Genomic DNA, 19678 nt, shown 5'->3' with positions numbered 1-19678 from the left:
AGGTAATAATCACAAGGATACCTGTAAGTGGAAGCAGGAAGCAGAGTAAGGGAGAGGTTTGCAGATGCTCCCTTGTGGTCTTTGAAGATGGAGGAAGTGGAAGATGGATGCAGGTGGCCTCTATTGAAGCCAGAAAAGGCAAGAGAAGGATTCTTCCCTAGAGCTTTTAGAAGGAACGCAGCCCTGTGGACACCAAGATTTTAAGCCCAGTGAAACCTGATTTGGACTTCTGAGTTCCAGAATGTCACTGGCTTGTGGACCCTTCCACCTTCAAAGCCAACAGCAGAACATCTTCAATCTTTGACTCTCACACCTGCTTCCATCATCAAATCTCCTTGTCTGACTCTCACTCTCCTGTATCCCTGTTTTATTTAAAGGTGTCCCTGTGATTATATTTGGCCCATCTGGATAACTGAGGAATCTCCTCACCTAAAGACCTTTAACTTAATCATATCTGTACATCCCCTCTACCATGTAAAGTAACATATTCACAGGCTCCAGGGATTAAAACATGGAAATCATGTGCCTACCCATACCAGTTTGGGTAAAGCTTGTCAATAAGGATGAAATGGAAGGAAATGTAGGAGAAGCAGTGATGGGCCTGATCACTTAAGAGCTTATTAGCCAAGTTAAGGATTTTATATTTAATTCTATGGTGAAATGCCTTACCGGCAGGAGACTTAACATCATGATTTATATTATATAGAAATCATTTTGGGTAGTACATAGCAAATGGACTATAGTAGAAGCAAATAGGCAAACCAGGAGGCTCTCGAAATACGCCAGGCAAGATATGGTAGTGACTTGGATTTGGGTAAGAAGGGGAGATGAAAAGTGATTAGATTCACCTGTGTTGAAAATCCACAAAGAGACTTCAAGGATTTTGGCTTGAGCAATTTGGTGAATGGTACTATGGCAGAGTCAGAAGGCTGCTGGAATAGGTTTTTAGATTGTTATGGAGGGAGTAAAAATAAGTTTGAAGTGCTTGGTAGACATCCTACTGAAGGTAGTGAGTAGGCAGAAATATGCTTCATACACCAATCTGGAATTAAGACGTTGGGAGATAAATACTAGACAGTCATTACTCTGTAGATAATAATGCCTCTGATTGAGTGAAAGATGACCATAATATTTATTATGCAAACCCATACAAACTCTTTTCAATTTTTAATTTTGACAATTTCAGTCATAAAGTTGCAGGAATGATAGAATTACAAACACCTTTCACTCAGTTTTCCCTAATGTTAACATTTTACAACAGTTGCTTTATCCTCTTCTCTCTACTTATCTGTATCTTGACATTTTTGAGGTTGTCTTTACTGTGACCCCTGGAGAAGGGAATGGAAACCCACTCCAGTATTCTTGCCTGGAGAATTCCATGGACAGAGGAGCCTTGGGGAATACAGCCCACGGGGTCACAAAGAATTGGACACAACTAAGTGACTAACACTTTCACTTTACTGTTTGACAGTGAGTTGCAGACACCATACTTCTAAACTCCTAAACACTTCAGTAGGTGTCTTTCCAACAGAAAAAAAAAGAAGACATTCTCTGGCATCAGTGGTTCTCAAAGTGTAGTTCCCAGGCTAGCAGCAACTGTATCACCTGGACATTGTTAGAAACCTACTAATAAATTACAGGGCCCCACCCCAGATCAACTGATTTTGATAATTTTGCTGTATGTTTGTGGGGAAATTAACAAGATTTTCAAAACCGTTTCCTAATTTGTACACATTATTTAGATTTCACAAATTGTTCCAGGAATGTCTCTGATACCAAAAATACCAAATGAGACACTTTTGTGATTAAAGAGGGCCACCACCAATAATTGCACCAGAGCAAAGTGGTAAAGGTGTAATTTTTCATAATATGGACACTTGGAGATTAGATGTTAGCTAGAGAAGAGGGCCAGGAATGGAATCCACATTGAGAGGCCTGGAACAGAAGGCTCCCTATGAAGGAAAAATAGCATACAGTGAGGTAGGAGAGTGAAGGAGAGTGTTGCTGAAAAGAAGGAATGGTCACAGAGGCAAATGTTGCCAAGAGGTCAAGTATAATGGCAATTGGAATTGCTATAGGATGTTGTGTGACCTGGTTCCAAATTGGGAAAGGAGTACATCAAGGCTGTATATTGTCACCCTGCTTATTTAACTTATATGCAGAGTACATCATGCAAAATGTTAGGCTGGATGAAGCACAAACCGGAATCAAGATTGCTGGAAGAAATATCAATAACTTCAGATACAAAGATGACACCACCCTTATAGCAGAAAGCGAAGAACTAAAGAGCCTCTTGATGAAAGTGAAAGAGGAGAGAGAAAAAGTTGGCTTAAAACTCAACATTCAGAAAACGAAGATCATGGCATCTGGTCCCATCACTTCATGGCAAATAGATGGGGAGATAATAGAAACAGTGACTGACTTTATTTTGGGGGGCTCCAAAATCACTGCAGCCATGAATTTAAAAGACGCTTTCTCCTTGGAAGAAAAGTGATGACCAACCTAGATAGCATATTAAAAAGCAGAGACATTACTGTGCCGACAAGGGTCCATATAGTCAAAGCTACGGTTTTTCCAGCAGTCATGTATGGATGTGAGAGTTGGACTATAAAAAAAGCTGATGCTTTTGCACTGTGGTGTTGGAGAAAACTCTTGAGAATCCCCTGGACTGCAAGGAGATCCAACCAGTCCATCCTAAAGGAAATCAGTCCTGAATATTCATTGGAGGGGCTGATGCTGAAGCTGAAACTCCTATACTTTGGCCACCTGATGTGAAGAGCTGACTCACTGGAAAAGACCCTGATGCTGGGAAGGATTGAAGGCAGGAGGAGAAGGGAATGACAGAGGATGAGATGGTTGGATGGCATCACCAACTCTATTGACATGAGTTTGAGCAAGCTCTGGGAGTTGGTGATGGACAGGGAGGCCTGGCATGCTGCAGTCCATGGTGTTGCAAAGAGTCAGAAAGGACCCAGCAACTGAACTGAATAGGATGTTGTAAGTGGAGGTCCTTAGTGACCTTGATAAAAGGCAAATAATTTCCAAAAAGAACTATAAAGTGGACACAATATATAGAAAACTCTTCTTAAAAGGAGCAAAGATATGGAGGGGTATGCGGGGTTAAGAAAAGTGTTGCTCCTTTACGGTGAGGCATCTTACATTATGTTGATTACTGCTGGGAATAATTCTTTGCAGAACAGTTCACGGAGATTTGGCTTTCCTGGTGGCTCAATCTGTAAAGAATCTGCCTGCAATGCAGGAGACCCGGGTTCCATCTCTGGGTGGGGAAGATCCCTTGGAGAAGGTAATGACAACCTACTCCAGTATTCTTATCTGGAGAATCCCATGGAGCCTGGTGGGCTAAGTCCATGGGGTCACAAGAGTCGGACAAGACTTCGTGACTAAACCAAAACCACCTAGGGAGGTTTACAAACTACTGATGCCTCCAGAGTTTGATTCAACTGATCTGGGGTGAGGCCAAGTTCACAGAGATTTGTTACATGCTACTGTAACGTGCAGTCAAGGTTGTTAACCACTGCTAGAAAAAGAAAATTGATGCAGGAGGGCTTACTTGCTGGAGCTAAGACCTATGTAGCTGAGAAACGAAGTATCACGGTGTCTCTGCCAGCAAAAACGGCCAGCACTGCTTCGGTTTCAAATCTTTTCAGTTACAGTATCCAATTTTTCCTACTAGAGTCCATAAGACAAGCGAGGGGCTCACTGCAGGAACTACGCTCCTCGAGAGACAAGAAAGGAAGAAAGAAAAACGACCTTGGTGCCGATTGCTGGGTCCTATCATCTAGAACCTCTCTCTGGCTCGGTCTGGCTCCCCGGTTCCCCCAGAGCTCCCGCACGCAAGGCGACACCCGAGCGCCAGTCGCCAGCGCGCACGCGCACGAGTTGCTGGGGCGTGCTAGCGGCGGTCCCTGCGGAAGCTTGTCCGCGTGCTCCCGCCCTCGGCCCGCGCCCCCGGCTCCTCCCTCCTCCCGACTTTCTCCCCGGCCGGCTGCTCGGGAGGGAGGCAGAGATGGCAGACGAGATCGCCAAGGCTCAGGTCGCCCGGCCTGGCGGCGACACGATCTTCGGGAAGATCATTCGCAAGGAAATCCCAGCCAAAATCATTTATGAGGATGACCAGGTAGGCTCCGAGCGCCGCCTCGCTCGTGGACTGAGACGGGGCAGGCGCCTGTGGACACGCGGGTTTCCCGCGGAGGGGAGGGATGGGAAGGGTCGGCGGGCTCCGGGGAGAAGGGAAGGCACCGGGCTCTCTCCTGCGGCCTCGGCCTCGGGCCCCCAGCCAGCAGGCAGGGCCGCGGTCGCTCCGAGGTGCCCGGCCGGCGCGTGCCGCCGCTCCGGTTACGCGTTATCAGCCCGGGGCGCGGGCCAGGCCGCCGGGCGCTAGCTGGCCCGCATCGCGGGGTCTGGGCTCGTGTGGTGGGGCGGGGGCGCTTCGGGTCCTCGGCAAGGGCGGCTGCCGGGCTGCCTCGTACCTCGACTGTTTAAGGAATCTGACAATCTCGCCAGCGCTCTGCCTGACAGGGAGAAACCCGATCGCACCCTGACTCGGGCCCAATCTCCGCGATCTCCCGCTCACAGCCGGCCTGCCCGGGCGTTTCTGGGCGACTCTCGCCGCCGCATTGCGCTAGAGGCCGGGGGCGCACTGCCTGGGGGCGGCGCAGACGCCCTGGGCCTCCGCGAGGGACGCTTACCGACGCCCACCGACGCCCACCCCCACTCCCTTCCCCCGCCTCTTCTCGGGTCTCGAACCCCCAAGAGTGAACCTGCTTCTGGGATTTGCTTTCCTTTAGCCCCTCCCAGGAAGAATGATTCCTTCAGGATTTTACAGGAAGTAGTTTTATGCCAAAAGATTAAGAGTGTCGTTTTTCTTGACCTCACTGTAGGTTGAAATTGTTTTAGAAAGGCCGAGTTCATTTGACTTTCAGACATCTTGTGTAAAATATTTAGTGGGAGGTTATATTTTGGATCTCAGATAAAGCTGCACAGGATGGCTGATTTAGATAAAAGTTTTGTAAACTTTTTAATAAATTCACTATGAAATATAGAATATAAGGAAACATTTTATGCTACTAGTAGCGTTCTTAGATTCAAAACACCTAAGTTTTAATTCCTCGAGGTGAATTTATTTAAATACCCTTTTTATCTGATAGGGAAATTATTTTGTTTTAGAAAATGTGTATTTCTTTAAAAATACTTTTGCTGCTGCTGCTGCTAAGTCGTTTCAGTCGTGTCCGACTCTGTGCGACCCCATAGACGGCAGCCCACCAGGCTCCACCATCCCTGGGATTCTCCAGGCAAGACTGGAGTGGGTTGCCATTTCCTTCTCCAATGCATGAAAGTGAAAAATGAAAGTGAAGTCGCTCAGTCGTGTCTGACTCTTAGCAACCCCATGGACTGCAGCCTACCAGGCTCCTCCTTCCATGGGATTTTCTAGGCAAGAGTACTGGAGTGGGTTGCCATTGCCTTCTCCAAAAATACTTTTAGTTGCTTTTAATAAGTGATAGTTGAAATACTGACTTTTGAACCATTTGAGTTCCAATAGTGTAACAGCAGGAAGCAATCATGATACAGCATATTTGTACAGAGCACCAAGTATAATTACTGGGAGACAGTTAAGCAGGAAAAGGTTCTATTAAGAAGCTTCTGCCTTCACTGGAGAACAATATTCAAAACTATTCTAAATGTTAGTTAGTCTAACTAACTAATGTTAGTTAGTCTAAATGTTACCTATCCTCTTCATTTTTACAAAACAGATTATTTCCTAAGTAGTTGAAGTGGGAAGAAATCAGTCAGATAATCAGCAAATTTCTAATTATAAAAGTGATCACACAAAGTGATCACTGCCACGAAGGAAAAAACCAGGAAATTGCACAACTCGGGCTCCTAACCTCTGGACGGTGGGGACTGGAATCAAAAGATTTGCTTTGAGTGGTGCTGGGAAAGTTGGACAGCTGCATGTAAATCAATGAAGGTGACCACACCCCCTCACACCATACACAAAAGTAAACTCAAAATATCTTAAAGACTTACATCTAAAACATTACACCATAAAACCCCTAGAAGAGAACATAGGCAAAACATTCTCTGACATAAATCATACTAATGTCTTCTTAGGTCAGTCTCCCAGGGCAATAGAAATAAAAATAAACAATAAACAGGTACAGTGGCTTAAGACTTTGCACTCACAATGTAGGGAGCCTGGGTTTGATCCCTAATCGGGGAATGGGCTTCCCTGGTGGCTCAGATGGTAAAGAATCTGCTTGCATTGCAGGAGGCCTGGGTTTGATCTCTGGATTGGGAAGATCCTCTGGAGAAGGGCATGGAAACCCACTCCAGTATTCTTGCCTGGAGAATCCTTATGGACAGAGGGGCCTGGCTGGCTATAGTCCATGGGGTCCGTGGGGTCGCAAAGAGTCAGACACAACTGAGTGACTAAGCACACACAAAACAGATCCCACATGCTGCAACTAAGAGTTTGCATGCCACAACTAAAGATCCTGCATGCAGCAGCAAAGACCCAGCACAGCTATCTAAATAAATAAATAAACAGATGGAACCTAATCAAATTTACAAGCTTTTGCATAGCAAAGGAACCATAAAAAAGACAACCTATGAACTGGGAGAAGATATTTGCAAACTGTGCAACTGACAAGGACTTAATTTCCAAAATATACAAATAGCTCATAGAACTCAACAACAAAAAATATACCAATCAAAAAATGGCAGAAGACCCTAATGGACATTTCTCCAAAGACATACATGAAAAGATGCTCAATATCATTAATTATTTAAAAAATGCAAATCAAAACTAATGAATCAGAATGACTATCATTAAAAAGTCTATGAAAAATGCTGGAGAAGGTGTGGGGAAAAGGGAACTGTCTTAGACTGTTAGTGGGAATGTAAGTTAGTATGGTCATATGGAAAACAGTATGGAGGTTTCTCAGAAAACTAGAAATGGAGTTACCATATGATCCAGCAATCCCACTCCTGGGCATATACCTAGACAAAAGCATAATTCAAAAAGATAAATACACCCCTATGTTCATAGCACAATTATTCACAGTAGCCAAGACAGGGAAACAACCTAAATATACATCAGTAGATGAATGGATAGAGAAGATGTGGTACATGTATACAATGGAATACTACTCAACCATAAAAAGAATGAAATAATGCCATTTGCAGCAACATGGATACAACTAGAGATTATCATATTAAGTGAATTAAGTCAGAAAAAGAAAGACAAATACCGTATGATATTGCTTATATGTCAAATATAAAATATGGCACAAATGAACCTATCTACAAAACAGAAATAAGACTCACAGACATAGAGATCCAGACTTATGGTTGCCAAGGAAGAGAGGGGAGGGAGGGGGTGGAATGGGAGTTTGGGATTCACAGATGCAAACTACTACATTTAGAATGGATAAACGAGGTCCTACTCTGTATAGCACAGAGAACTGTATCCAGTATCCTGGGATAAACTATAATGGAAAAGAATATTAAGAAAAGAATGTGTATGTGTATAGTTGAATCATTTTGTCATCCAGCAGAGACTGGCACAACACTATAAATCAACTGTGAAAGTGAAAGTCGCTCAGTCCTGTCTGACTCTTTGTGACCCCATGGACTACACGTCCATGGACTACTCCAGGCCAGAATACTGGAGTGGGTAGCCATTGCCTTCTCCAGAGGATCTTCCCAACCCAGGAATTGAACCCAGGTCTCCTGCATTGCAGGTGGATTTTTATCAGCTGAGCCACAAGGGAAGCCCAAGAATACTAGAGTGGGTAGCCCATCCCTTCTCCAGAGGATCTTCCCGACCCAGGAATTGAACCGGTGTCCCCTGCATTGCAGGCAGATTCTTTACCAACTAAGCTATCAGGGAATCCCCCCAAACTATATTTCAATAAAAGATATGAAATTCAAAATTTAAAAAAAATTTCCTTTAGAAATGGTATATATACTGGTAGCTAAGGAATGAATAGTAATTTAAGTTAGACGAAAGTTGAGATTTTGGAGAAAGAGGATCTTTGCAGTAGAGGGAAAAGCAGTTGAGAAAGCCCTGAGGGTGGAGAGAGATGGACAGTGTGACTTGAGCAGGAAGAATTGCATGAGAATATATTGGAATAATAGACAATGATTAGCATGCCTAATTGCTTCTCAACCTTCAGATCTTGGTTTAAATGTAGCTACCTCACAATGATTGCCCTTGACCACCCAATCAAAATTAGGTTTTTCTGTGATCGTCATTTACTGCACATGTTACTTTCCCCTTGTAACTTGTAGGATCTTTGTTGTTGTATTTTATAACATGTCGAATCTTTGGTTAAGTATACTTTTATGTGTTTAAAGTCAGTTTTCCCATTTGACTGTTAGTTCCATGAAAAGGACCAGAGTATCATATGTATTGTGTCAACTTCTGATCTACCACTGGGGAAACCCCAGTGTTTCTCCCATGGGGTTAGTGTGAAAGTGATAAACTTAGGCTGTAAGACTATATATGGCAACTTTGATTTATTTCCCTCTTTTTTCCAGTGTCTTGCTTTCCATGACATTTCCCCTCAAGCACCAACACATTTTCTGGTGATACCCAAGAAACATATATCCCAGATTTCTGCAGCAGAAGATGATGATGAAAGTGTAAGTACATTTACTAATATCATTAATTTTTTTTGCTTTTTAAACTGGGAGACTAAATATCACCCTTAAGGTTATGTCACATTTTTGTTTTCCTAAGGGCATACTGAGGAAAAATAGAAAATCATTAGGGCTTCAATGCTATGTATAAATAGTGTGATTTTTTAAATGAGATATAATTGACATATGATATTAGATTTAGGTATACAAATATTGATTTGATATATGTATATACTACCGAATTATCACAGCAAGTCTTGTTAACATCCATCACCACAAATTCTTAAACAAAAAGGATTCTAAGCAAGGATTAGTTGGTGAGACTCATTTTTCCTTAATAAGAAATAGTGTATCATACAGGAGAGAGTTCACTGGCTCTTTTATTAATGCCATTAAAGGAAAGAAAATTAATTTGATTTTACCAGGATGTACAGGCCTCAATTAAAATTTTTCTTAGTGCTCTCTGTGGTAGATTATATAATTGTTCATAACGGCTCACTCGCCTGTGTAGGGCTGCATTGTACTTCTGGCCTCATTGATGTTGGGCCTGGTCATATGACTTGATTTGACCAATGAGTACAGGCAGAAGTGATACATGTCTTTCTGAAAGAAGTTAATACCTGGTCTGCCATGTTCTCTCTAACCTCTGCCACTGTGATCATATAGAGACTATTCCATCAACCTGGGTTTCAAAGTGAAAAAGATGTGGAATATAGAGCCTGGTTGACTTGTGATCAACATGGAGTGAACACAAGAAATGTATCTTTGATGTAAACCAGGTTTTTATGTGGTTTGTTACCACAGCATAACCAAATCTGTCCCAACTGATACTATGCCCCGAGAACAAGCAAGAAGGGTGTCTGCTTTACTAAGAAAACTTAAATACCACTTGGAGTATGATCTTAAAATTGTTTTAATTGAGCAGATTTATGCCTGTAATTTGTTTATTGAAATTAGTAATTAGTAAATACCTAATAGGATTATATTAGGATTAAAAATGTTCCCAAATACTTGCCCAAAGTCTGTTTCAATTAGTAGCTTTAAATTTTTCACCTTGGTAGTTTATTATATGATGATAAGAAACCTTTTATAAAGCTATAAATTACTAGTGCTTAAGAAACTTTTTTTTTTTTCCAGCTTCTTGGGCATTTGATGATTGTTGGCAAGAAATGTGCTGCTGATCTGGGCCTGAAGAAGGGCTATCGAATGGTGGTGAATGAAGGTTCAGATGGGGGCCAGTCTGTCTATCATGTTCATCTCCATGTTCTTGGAGGTCGGCAGATGAACTGGCCTCCTGGTTAAGCATGCTATAGGGATAATTTTGCCTTCTCTATGCAGTGGTCAGGTTTGCAAGTTCTAATATGCTTAACAATTTTTTTTTTTTTGGCCTATGTATGGAGATATTGAAGAAAAAATAAAAAAAACTCATACATAATAAAAGACATTGTTGAATGGTCTGAATTCTGTATTTGACTTATTTTTAAAAATATGTTTGTTGGAATGTTTGAAGGTAGAGTTCATACCTGGGAAGGTTTTGTTTTTTCTCCCCAAGGAGGACTCAGCATTACGTATGTGGTTATAACGGTGTGACTGATCTTTGAAGACAAATTAAAAAATTTCATAAATTTAGCTTCATCTTTGAAATATGCTTTTTAGAGTAAAGTATCAGTCCAGGAGAAGATTTTCTAATCCAATTCCCACCCCCCCCCACCACCAAGAACAAAGGAAGTGATGTGATTGATCCAGAAAGTGACAGTTGTGACACTGGAAATGCTTTATGTCCAGCTCACATGTTTTCCCTGGACTATTGGAGACAATTTGGAAGGGATGAAAGTACATTTCTCATAGAAACTTTGATGGTCATATGAAGGTATACAGTAGTGTTTCGTTATCACTCTAACACTGAGTATTTATTATAAAGACTTGAAAACATATTATTTAGAATTAATCTCCAAATTGAAAACTCATTGTTTTGAATGTGTATGTGCATACTAGCAAAAATATTTTAAGTTTTGCATGAATCTGGCTATGTAGAATTGAGGTAGGTAAATCTCAGTGTCTGAGATCTTACGTAGACTGACAACAAAACTTACTTATTTTTGGTCTTGCCACGTACCCTAGCCTTTCTGAGGTTCTACAGGACAGATGGATTTGCTTCTCTGCTTTCCTTCACGTAGGCACTTTCCAGCTTCTAAAATTTATTTAATATTCCTTATCTGCTTTTGTCTCTTTGCTCATTTTCTTTATAAGTTCCTTCCATTTTTAATCCCCAAGACCATTTTAGTAGATTTTGACACATTTTATTGCAAATTGTTTTTCTTCTAAACTTTTTAATTTATTGGTGATTTAAAAAAAATTTGGGGGGGGGGTGGATTAGAGATACTGGCTGTATATGTCTTACAAGTGAATTTTTTTTTTCTGTCATTTTTTTTACTTTGTTTATGGTATTTAAAATATAAAGTTAATGTATCAAATTTTAATTTAGTTCACATTTTTAAAAGCCTTTCCCACTCTAGGAGGATTTATTAAAAAAAAAAAATTTTCCCCTGACACTGTATAGCTTTATGTATTTTTATGACTTATTTTATGAGGGAAGGTCTGGGGCAGGGGAGGAGTTTTGGAGGGATTTGTGCCACTGTAAAAAATGTAATAATGATGGGACATCCCTGGTGGCCCAGTGGTTAAAAATCTACCTGCTAATGCAGGGGACACAGGTTCAATCCCTGGTCTGGGAAGATCCCACGTGCGGTAGAACAACTAAACTGACGTACCACAACTACTAAAGCCCAGGTGCCTATAACCCACATTCTCAGACAAGAGAGGCCGCCATAATGAGAAGGCTGCGCACTGCAACTAGACAGTAGCCCCCCCACACACAACTAGAGAAAAGCCCACGTGCAACAAATACCCAGTGCAGCCCCCCAAGTAAACAAATACAAAATTTTAAAATGTAATAATGCCCCAAATCTTTCAAGCTAGGCTTCAACAGTACATGAATCAAGAACTTCCAGATGTACAAGCTAGATTTTGAAAAGGCAGAGGAACCAGAGGTCAAATTGTCAACACCTGCCGAATCATAGAAAAAGCAAGAGAATTTCAGAAAACATCTGCTTCATTGAGTACACAAAAGCTTTTGATAGTGTGAATCACAACAAACTGGAAATCTTAAAGAGATGGGAATACTAGACCACATTACCTGCCTCCTGAGAAACCTGTATGCAGGTCAAGAAGCAACAGTTAGAACCAGACATGGGACAATGGACTGGTCCCAAATTGGAAAAGGGAGTATGTCAAGGCTGTATACTGTCACCCTGCTTATTTAACTTCTATGCAGAGTACATCATGTGAAATGCCAGGCTAGATGAAGCACAAGCTGGAATCAAGACTGCTGGGAGAAAAATATCAACAACCTCAGATATGCAAATAATAACTACCCTAATGGTAGAAAGTGAAGATGAACTAAAGAGCCTCTTGATGAAAGTGAAAGAGGAGTGAAAAAGCTGGCTTAACACTCAACATTAAAAAAATTAAGATCATGGCATCTGGTCTCATCACTTCATGGCAAATGGGAAAAAGTGGAAGCAGTGACAGATTTTCTCTTCTTGGGCTCCAAAATCACTGCATATGGTGACTTCAGCCATGAAATTTGAAGACACTTGCTTCTTGGAAGGAAAGCTATGACAAATCTGGACAGTGTATTAAAAAGCAGAGACATCACTTTGTTGACAAAGGTCAGTATAGTCAAAGCTATGGTCTTTCCAGTTGTCATGTACGGATGTGAGAGGGGGACCATAAAGAAGGCTGAGCACTGAAGAATTGATCCTTTCAAATTGTGGTGCTAGAGAACACTCTTGAGAGCCCCTTGGACAGCAGGGAGATCAAACCAGTCAATCTTAAGGGAAGTCAACCCTGAATATTCATTGTAAGGACTGAAAGGACTGATGCTGAAACTCCAATACTCTGGCCACCAATGTGAAGAGACGGCTCATCAGAAAAGGCCCTGATGCTGGGAAAGATTGAAGGCAGCAGGAGGAGACGACAGAGGATGAGATGGTTGGATGGCATCACTGATTCAATGGACATGAACTTGGGTGAATCCTGGGGGATGGTGAGGGACAGGGAGGCCCGGCATGCTACAGTCTATGGAGTCAGAGTTGGACAGGTCTTAGCAACTGAACAACACCGAAGAGATATGCACTATGCTCTATGTATTAAATATACTATTGATAAAAACCAAACTGTGTACATCTTGTTACATCCTGCAGCATTTACTCAGAAATTATATGTGTAATGTGAAAGTGTTAGTTGCTCAGTTGTATCTGACTCTTTGTGACGCCATGGACTGCAGCCCACCAGGCTCTTCTGTCCATGGTATTGTCCAGGAAAGAATATTGAAGTGGGTTGCCGTTCCCTTCTTCAGGGGATCTTCCTGATCTGGGGATTGAACCCAGATCTCCTACATTATAGGTAGATTCTTTATCTTCTGAGCCCCTGGGGAAGCCCATATGTCAAATGGATACTTGTAATTTCTGATGTTCACCATTTGAACTCCCTTTGAATTGAAAGGATTCCTTATCTCCCAAATGAAAAGACATCTAGTATTCTAGCTCCTCTGCCAGGGATGTAAGCCCTTCACTTAGGCACTGCCAATCAGATGGATTCACCTGAGATTTTGAATTTGAAACAAATGACACAAAGAAACAAAGACAGTGGAGATTGCTTTCTGGTGTCAGTGGCAGCAGCATCCAGTTGGCAGACACAGCAGTGTTTGTGCTGCCAACTGTTAGATCCAGTATTAGATGCCAGGAATGACAACCGTGCAAGTCGCAGTTCCTGTGTTCAGCGGCAGCAGTAGCAGTGCCCCAGAAGACTAACTTTCTGGTTCTGTTTTTGGTTGTGGTGTTATCTGCACAGGTTCTCTTGATTCTTGCCTATTTTACCAGTAATCTGTGAGCTAGACATTAAAAACTGATACAAGTATTTAAATGCTGGAGAAATTTTTACCATGAATGGTTGCAGGCAATAGATACTCAAGGAAGGCTGGGGTGAGGTGGTGGAGACTTGAGATTAGTTGGCCAGTTTTAAGATGAAGACAAGGAGAATCCAGATACCATTAACAAAATGGATTTTCACAGCCTGTGGTAACTAGTACTAAAATAGCTAAAACATTACATGGATCACCTGTACTAAATATGTCAAATGAAGGCAAGACTTTGGACTTCATGTGCTGCTGCCACAGGAAGATATGAAGGGTAAGCAGGATTCAGGATTGTGGAGGTGTTGTGATTGCTTCTAATACTGCTGAACATCTGAGAAAGAAAGAATGACCTTCTATGGGGCCACCATCATCCTGATACCAAAACCAGACAAAGATACCACTAAAAAAATTAAAGGCCAATATCACTGATGGACACAGACACAAAAATACTCAACAAAATACTAGAAAACTGAATCCAACAATACATTAAAAGATCATATGCCATGATCAAGTGAGATTTAATTTTAGAGATGTAAGGATTCTTAAATATCTGCAAATCAATTAGTATGATATACCACATTAACTGAAGAATAAAAACCATGTGATTTCACTGAAGCACTGTTTACAACAGCCAAGACATGGAAGCAACCTAAATGTTCACTGACAGAGGAATGGATTAAGAAGATGTGGTACACATACGTGATGGAATATTACTCAGCCATAAAAAGAATGAAATAATGCCATTTGCAAGCTCATGGATGGACTAGAGATTATCATACTAAGTGATGTAAGTCAGACAAAGACAAATATCATATGATGTGGAATCTAATTTAAAAAACATACAAATGAATTTATTTACAAAACAGAAATAGATTTACAGATATCAAAAGCAAATGTGTGGTTACCCAATGGGAAACATGGTGGGGAGGAATAAAGCAGGACATTGGGATGAACATACACACACTACTACATGTAAGAGAGATAACCAACAAGGACCTATTGTGTAGCACAGGGAACTTTACTCAATATCCTGTGATAACCTATATGAGAAGACTCTGAAAAGAATGAATATATGTATATGTATAACTGAATAACTTTACTGTATGTCCAAAACTAATACAACACTGTAAATTAACTACATTCCAATAAAATTAAAGTTAAAAAGACATTCTGTCACTATTCTTTCTCTTATTTCCTCTTTATATGATGTATCTGTTCTTCTGTGAACAGCATCAGCAGCATCTAAAAATAAAACAGTCCAAAGGGCATCACCAGCTATGAGACTGATAAGAATGTTACTCTTAAGAGCAAGAGTTTATCCTTTTAAAATCATATTTTATCACATCAGTACAGGTTTGACTCAGGAGAGCATTAAGGTTTTGGTGAACTGCATTTTGTCATTCAACAAAACTTTAATGGAGCACATTTTTGTTATTAAAATAAATTATGTTCCACTTCAAAAGATCTTTCTCAGAACTTTTGTTAATGCTGTGAATTTAAAAAAATATGCTATATTATTAGTAAATAGGAGTTGCATTTTCTTTTCTAAAGTTCATGAAATGTCTCATTCAAATACTTGTTTGCTACTAACTATGGTTAGGCAGACAAAGGATGATTTTTTTTGTTCTGTTGGAAATAATTAAGCATATTCTGCATATAGGATGTATTTTGCAGTTTATATTATTACTTTTATTCCATCAAATATGTTATAAATATTTCAGAGAAAGAAGACAGCTATCAGAGAAAGCTCATGTTTGCTAAATGGAGTACATAACCCTTCTCAACATCAAGCCACTGTATGTCGAGGTTCAGCTACAACATGTATTTATCATTCTATAATAGCTTTTGTTATTTACTCTCTTGAAAGCCTAATGAATAGCATTTCTCTTTGGAAGATATGAAATACTTTGCATTAAGTTCCCTGCTACTGCTAAGTCGGTTCAGTTGTGTCTGACTCTGTGCGACCCCACAGATTACAGCCCACCAGGCTCTGCCGTCCCTGGGTTTCTCCAGGCAAGAACACTGGAGTGGGTTGCCATTTCCTTCTCCAATTAAGTTCCCTAGAGGATTCCAAATAACTAACACCCCTTTTCCTTGCCCAAGTTTTGGACAAACTGAGAAAACAAAAAAGTAAATACAGAGGCCAACATTTTTATTACATCTTCATTATTGTTAGAGAGGAGGTTGGAGGATGTGGCTCTAGGTCTGTAACCTAAATGTGTCCCTGCTAACACTTAACCCACAATTAAGGAGATTAACTCAAGGAGGGGTAAAGGAATTTGGTGGGTTAGCAGGGGATGTGAGCCTCTTGAGGGCAGTAAGAGGAAGAACAGAGCTGAGAACTTGCATTAGTGGTTATTCTTTACAGTGGTTATTCTTTACAGATATTCTTACCAGAGAAATCGCTCCAACCTACCTTGGGATGGAGTGAGCATACTTAGGAAAAAAGCCCTTCTCATGGAAGCCGGGAGTAGAAGAAAGGAATTCCATTCCTATATTCCTCAGCTTTTTGTTTTTTGAATCCACAGACTTAATTATTAAGCCTATGATCAACCGTAGGCTGTTCTCAGTTTGGATGCCCTTTCATAAACTGCTCTTCCCAAACTAACACTTCTCTTTTGGGCACTATTCTGGGTTTGTTGGTGGGAGTGTAGATTTTGATCTCAGAAGGCTAGGAAATGGGTAAGAAAATACACTAATCAGTCAACACTAAAGATAATTCATTTCAAAGGCTGAAAATAATTTCATTATTTCCATGCCAAACTATGTCCAGTTATATCACCAACATAGCATATCAGAGGTTCTGCATAAGACTGAATAAAAATAGTAAGGTATTCTAATAATAAAAACTCTAAAAATATGGAACTATATATAATGTGAATATTGGTCTTTTCTTTTTATCAAATTCTCAGATAGAAATGAAAGTCTAATAAATTTAAGCCCAGAGACAATTTGAATAAAGGAATTAAAATCCAAAATCAAATCTCTTGGTCTTGTGACTTAAAAGTCCAAAGCCTAAAATTATTCAAGTTTCTTTTCCTACTGGTTTTAGTGAGGCACTAGATGCTTAAGCGGGACTGGGGTTCCTTCTATAGCTATGGTTTCAGCAAGCTCTCATGGAAGGAGTATATTTTCTCCAGAATTTCAGAAATAATCCCTATTCAGAACCAAATTTCTCCTGAATCTCCCACTTTAGAACGTTCAGAGTGTCCATAGTCCCCATCATAACCAAAATTTTAAAAAGATATCTCCAATCCAAAAGCAGGAAGTAGGGGAAAGCCAGGTACGCTGCTTTAGTGCCAATGAACTCAGGGGCTGGGGAGTGGGTGAGCCAAAAACCCACTGCCAAGAAAACCCACAATCAGTCGCCCCTCACCTCTCAAAACAAACCTGCTTGTCAGGTCTTTCTCTTTTGCCTCTGTATTAATCATTATCCAGAGGAACAGAGCCAATAGAATATATGTCAATAAACAGATTAAGAGGAGATTTAATATAAGAATTGACTCACCATGGTTATGGAGGCCGAGAAGTCCCATGATCTGTCATTTGCTAGCTGGAGAACCACTGAAGTTGGCTGTATGATTCAGTCTGCATGCAAAGGCCTGAGAAACGAGGGGGAGACTGGTGTAAATCCCAATGTCGAAGGCTGAAGAACCAGGAGCTCTGATATCCTAACTCTCAAAGACAGGAAGAGACAGAAGTCCCAGCTCCTGTAGTGGGAGAGGGGAAAGATAGAGGAAGAGAGTGAGAGAGGAAGACAGAGAATTCTCCTTGAAAACAATAGGATAAGATGATAGCCCACATTCCTGAGCAAGGGTCTTCTTTCCTAAGTCTTCTGATTCAAATGCTACTCTCTCCCAGAAACAGCCTCACAGATGCACCCTGATACAATGCTTTTTCAGCTCTCTGGGCATCCCTTACCTTAATCAAGTTGACACACAGAATTAACTGTCACAGCTTAATTAACTATTAACTTGGTTGTAATTCTCCAACTCTGAAGTTTCTAAGCAACTGCTTGAGGTCTGTGAGTCCCCTTATTTGTCTCATCCTCTCACAAGCCCAGGACTTCATCTGAGGGCCCCTGGACCATGGACTGCTGGTAAAGGCTTAACAACCAGTTAGGAGTTGATAGGGGGAAGCCCTGATTAGTAGGGTTTGCTGATTTTCATGGTGTAAAATCAGGGCCAATTTTAAGCTGCCAACTGAGATGTGCAGTAGCATAAAATTTAGAGTTTCCACCTAGTTATAAATAATCTCAAGAATATAGATAATTGCAAACTGTAGTATAATAATTAGGAAGTAATGACTTTTGAGTATATATTGTTTTAAAAAATCTTTAAAATATAATTATAGACTCACAGAAGTTGCAAAATAGCAGAGGAGAGTTATGTGTACCCATTTACCTCAAGGTAATACCTTACATAACTATCAACTATTATGAAACCAGGAAATTGAGATTGTATTATCTTTGCTTTTAAAAAATTGTTAAACTTTTAATTGCTGTAAAATACACATTACAGAAAACTTACTATTTTAACCATTTTTCAGTGGATAGTTCAGTAAGTTTTGAGTTTCTTCACATTATTGTGTAACCAATCCCCAGAATTCTTCCCTTGCAAAACTGAAACACTATACCCATTAAACAACTCCCCATTCCTCTTACCCCTTGAGCCCTGGTAAACCACCATTCCAGTCTGATGGTTTTTCGACTGCTCTGTAAATGTCACATAAGTAGAAAAGATAGAATTTGTCTTTTTTGTGTCTCTCTTATTTCACTGGCATAATGTCCTCAAAGTGCATTCATGTAGGATGTGTCAGAACTTCCTTCCTTTTAAGGCTGAATACTATCCCAATGCATGTATATACCATGCTTTATTTATCCATAAACTATTGATAGCCACATGGGTTGTTTCTACTTTTGGCTATTGTAAATAATGCTGTTATGAACATGAGTGTTGCCTTTGTTTTTAATATAACCTTATCTAATTGTAAGTTTGTATAATTTAATTTTTAACAATGGCTGTGTTTAAAAACTAGTTTGCAAACTTACTGATAATTTAACAATTGGCTATTGAGAACCACTGTACCAGCTCTAGCACACCAGTGGATCTGAGCCACTTCAGGCATGGGAATGGGCAGTATTTGTTCCAAGACAACAGCAGAGGAGAAATAGAACCAGAGCTCTAATGTGTCCCATTTGGGGCTGCCTCCTGTTTTAGGCTAAAGCCACCATACCCTGCACTGGCCTGTGTAAAGCAATCCCCCTATAAAGGATTTCTTATAATTTTCTTTCTCTATATTCTTGGGGTTGATCTTTGGAGAGGGGCCAGTGTCCCTGACAGTTCAGCATCTTGTCCTTTATCTCTACCTTTTGCAAGGATGTTTCTGATAGTGAACAATAGAATTCCTTTCTCCTTTTATAGAAGGATGATTTGTTAATACTGGGCTCTATGCTTGTTAGCAAGGAGAGATAAGAAGCCTTCCTCAGTGATTAATGCAAAGAAATAGAGAAAAACAACAGAATGGGAAAGGCTAGAGATCTCTTCAAGAAAATTAGAAATACCAAGAGAACATTTCATGCAAAGTTGGGTACAATAAAGGACAGAAACAGTATGGCCCTAACAGAAGCAGAAAATATTAAGACGTGGCAAGAATACACAGAACTATACAAAAAAGTTCTTAATGACCCAAATAACCACAACGGTGTGATCACTCACCTAGAGCCAGACATCCTGGAATGTGAAGTCAAGTGGGCCTTAGGAAGCATCACTATGAACAAAACTAGTGGAGGTGATAGAATTCCAGTTGAGCTATTTAAAATCCTAAAAGATGATGGTGTGAAAGTGCTGCACTCAATATGCCAGCAAATTTGGAAAACTCAGCAGTGGCCACAGGACTGGAAAAGGTCAGTTTTCATTCCAATCCCAAAGAAAGGCAATCCCAAAGAATGTTCAAACTCCCACACAATTGCACTCATCTCACACGCTAGCAAAGTAATGCTCAAAATTCTCCAATCCAGGCTTCAACAGTATGTGA

General features: G+C 40.5%; 2 protein-coding genes across 2 annotated transcripts in view; one reads left to right on the top strand and one right to left on the bottom strand.

The window, feature by feature from the left end:
• Positions 1–17168, bottom strand: part of LYRM7 (LYR motif containing 7) — a 48604-nt gene extending 31436 nt beyond the window's left edge. Inside the window, exon 1 of the mRNA XM_043465971.1 lies at positions 17151–17168. Coding sequence (XP_043321906.1) covers positions 17151–17153 — 3 coding nt within the window. The 5' untranslated portion in view covers positions 17154–17168. The remainder of the gene's footprint in view (positions 1–17150) is intronic.
• HINT1 (histidine triad nucleotide binding protein 1) lies at positions 3897–10125 on the top strand. Its single transcript, XM_043465969.1, has 3 exons — positions 3897–4138; positions 8563–8667; positions 9802–10125. Exons 1-3 carry the CDS (start codon positions 4028–4030, stop codon positions 9964–9966), a joined length of 381 nt encoding a protein of 126 aa, XP_043321904.1. The 5' UTR covers positions 3897–4027; the 3' UTR covers positions 9967–10125.
• Positions 17169–19678: the final 2510 nt, after the last annotated feature.

The sequence above is a fragment of the Cervus canadensis genome, chromosome 4 (genome assembly GCF_019320065.1).
Source record: "Cervus canadensis isolate Bull #8, Minnesota chromosome 4, ASM1932006v1, whole genome shotgun sequence".
NCBI classification, from domain to species: domain Eukaryota; kingdom Metazoa; phylum Chordata; class Mammalia; order Artiodactyla; family Cervidae; genus Cervus; species Cervus canadensis.
The sequence above is the reverse complement of the archived record's forward strand: the minus strand, read 5'-3'. Positions and strand labels throughout refer to the sequence as shown.

What these genes read in the sequence shown, in the direction of transcription:
- HINT1 (XM_043465969.1), top strand. Translation starts at nt 4,028, where the DNA reads ATGGCAGACGAGATCGCCAAGGCTCAGGTCGCCCGGCCTGGCGGCGAC. An exon ending in TCATTTATGAGGATGACCAG is followed by an intron (nt 4,139 to 8,562) that starts GTAGGCTCCGAG and finishes TCTTTTTTCCAG; the next exon opens with TGTCTTGCTTTCCATGACAT. An exon ending in CAGAAGATGATGATGAAAGT is followed by an intron (nt 8,668 to 9,801) that starts GTAAGTACATTT and finishes TTTTTTTTCCAG; the next exon opens with CTTCTTGGGCATTTGATGAT.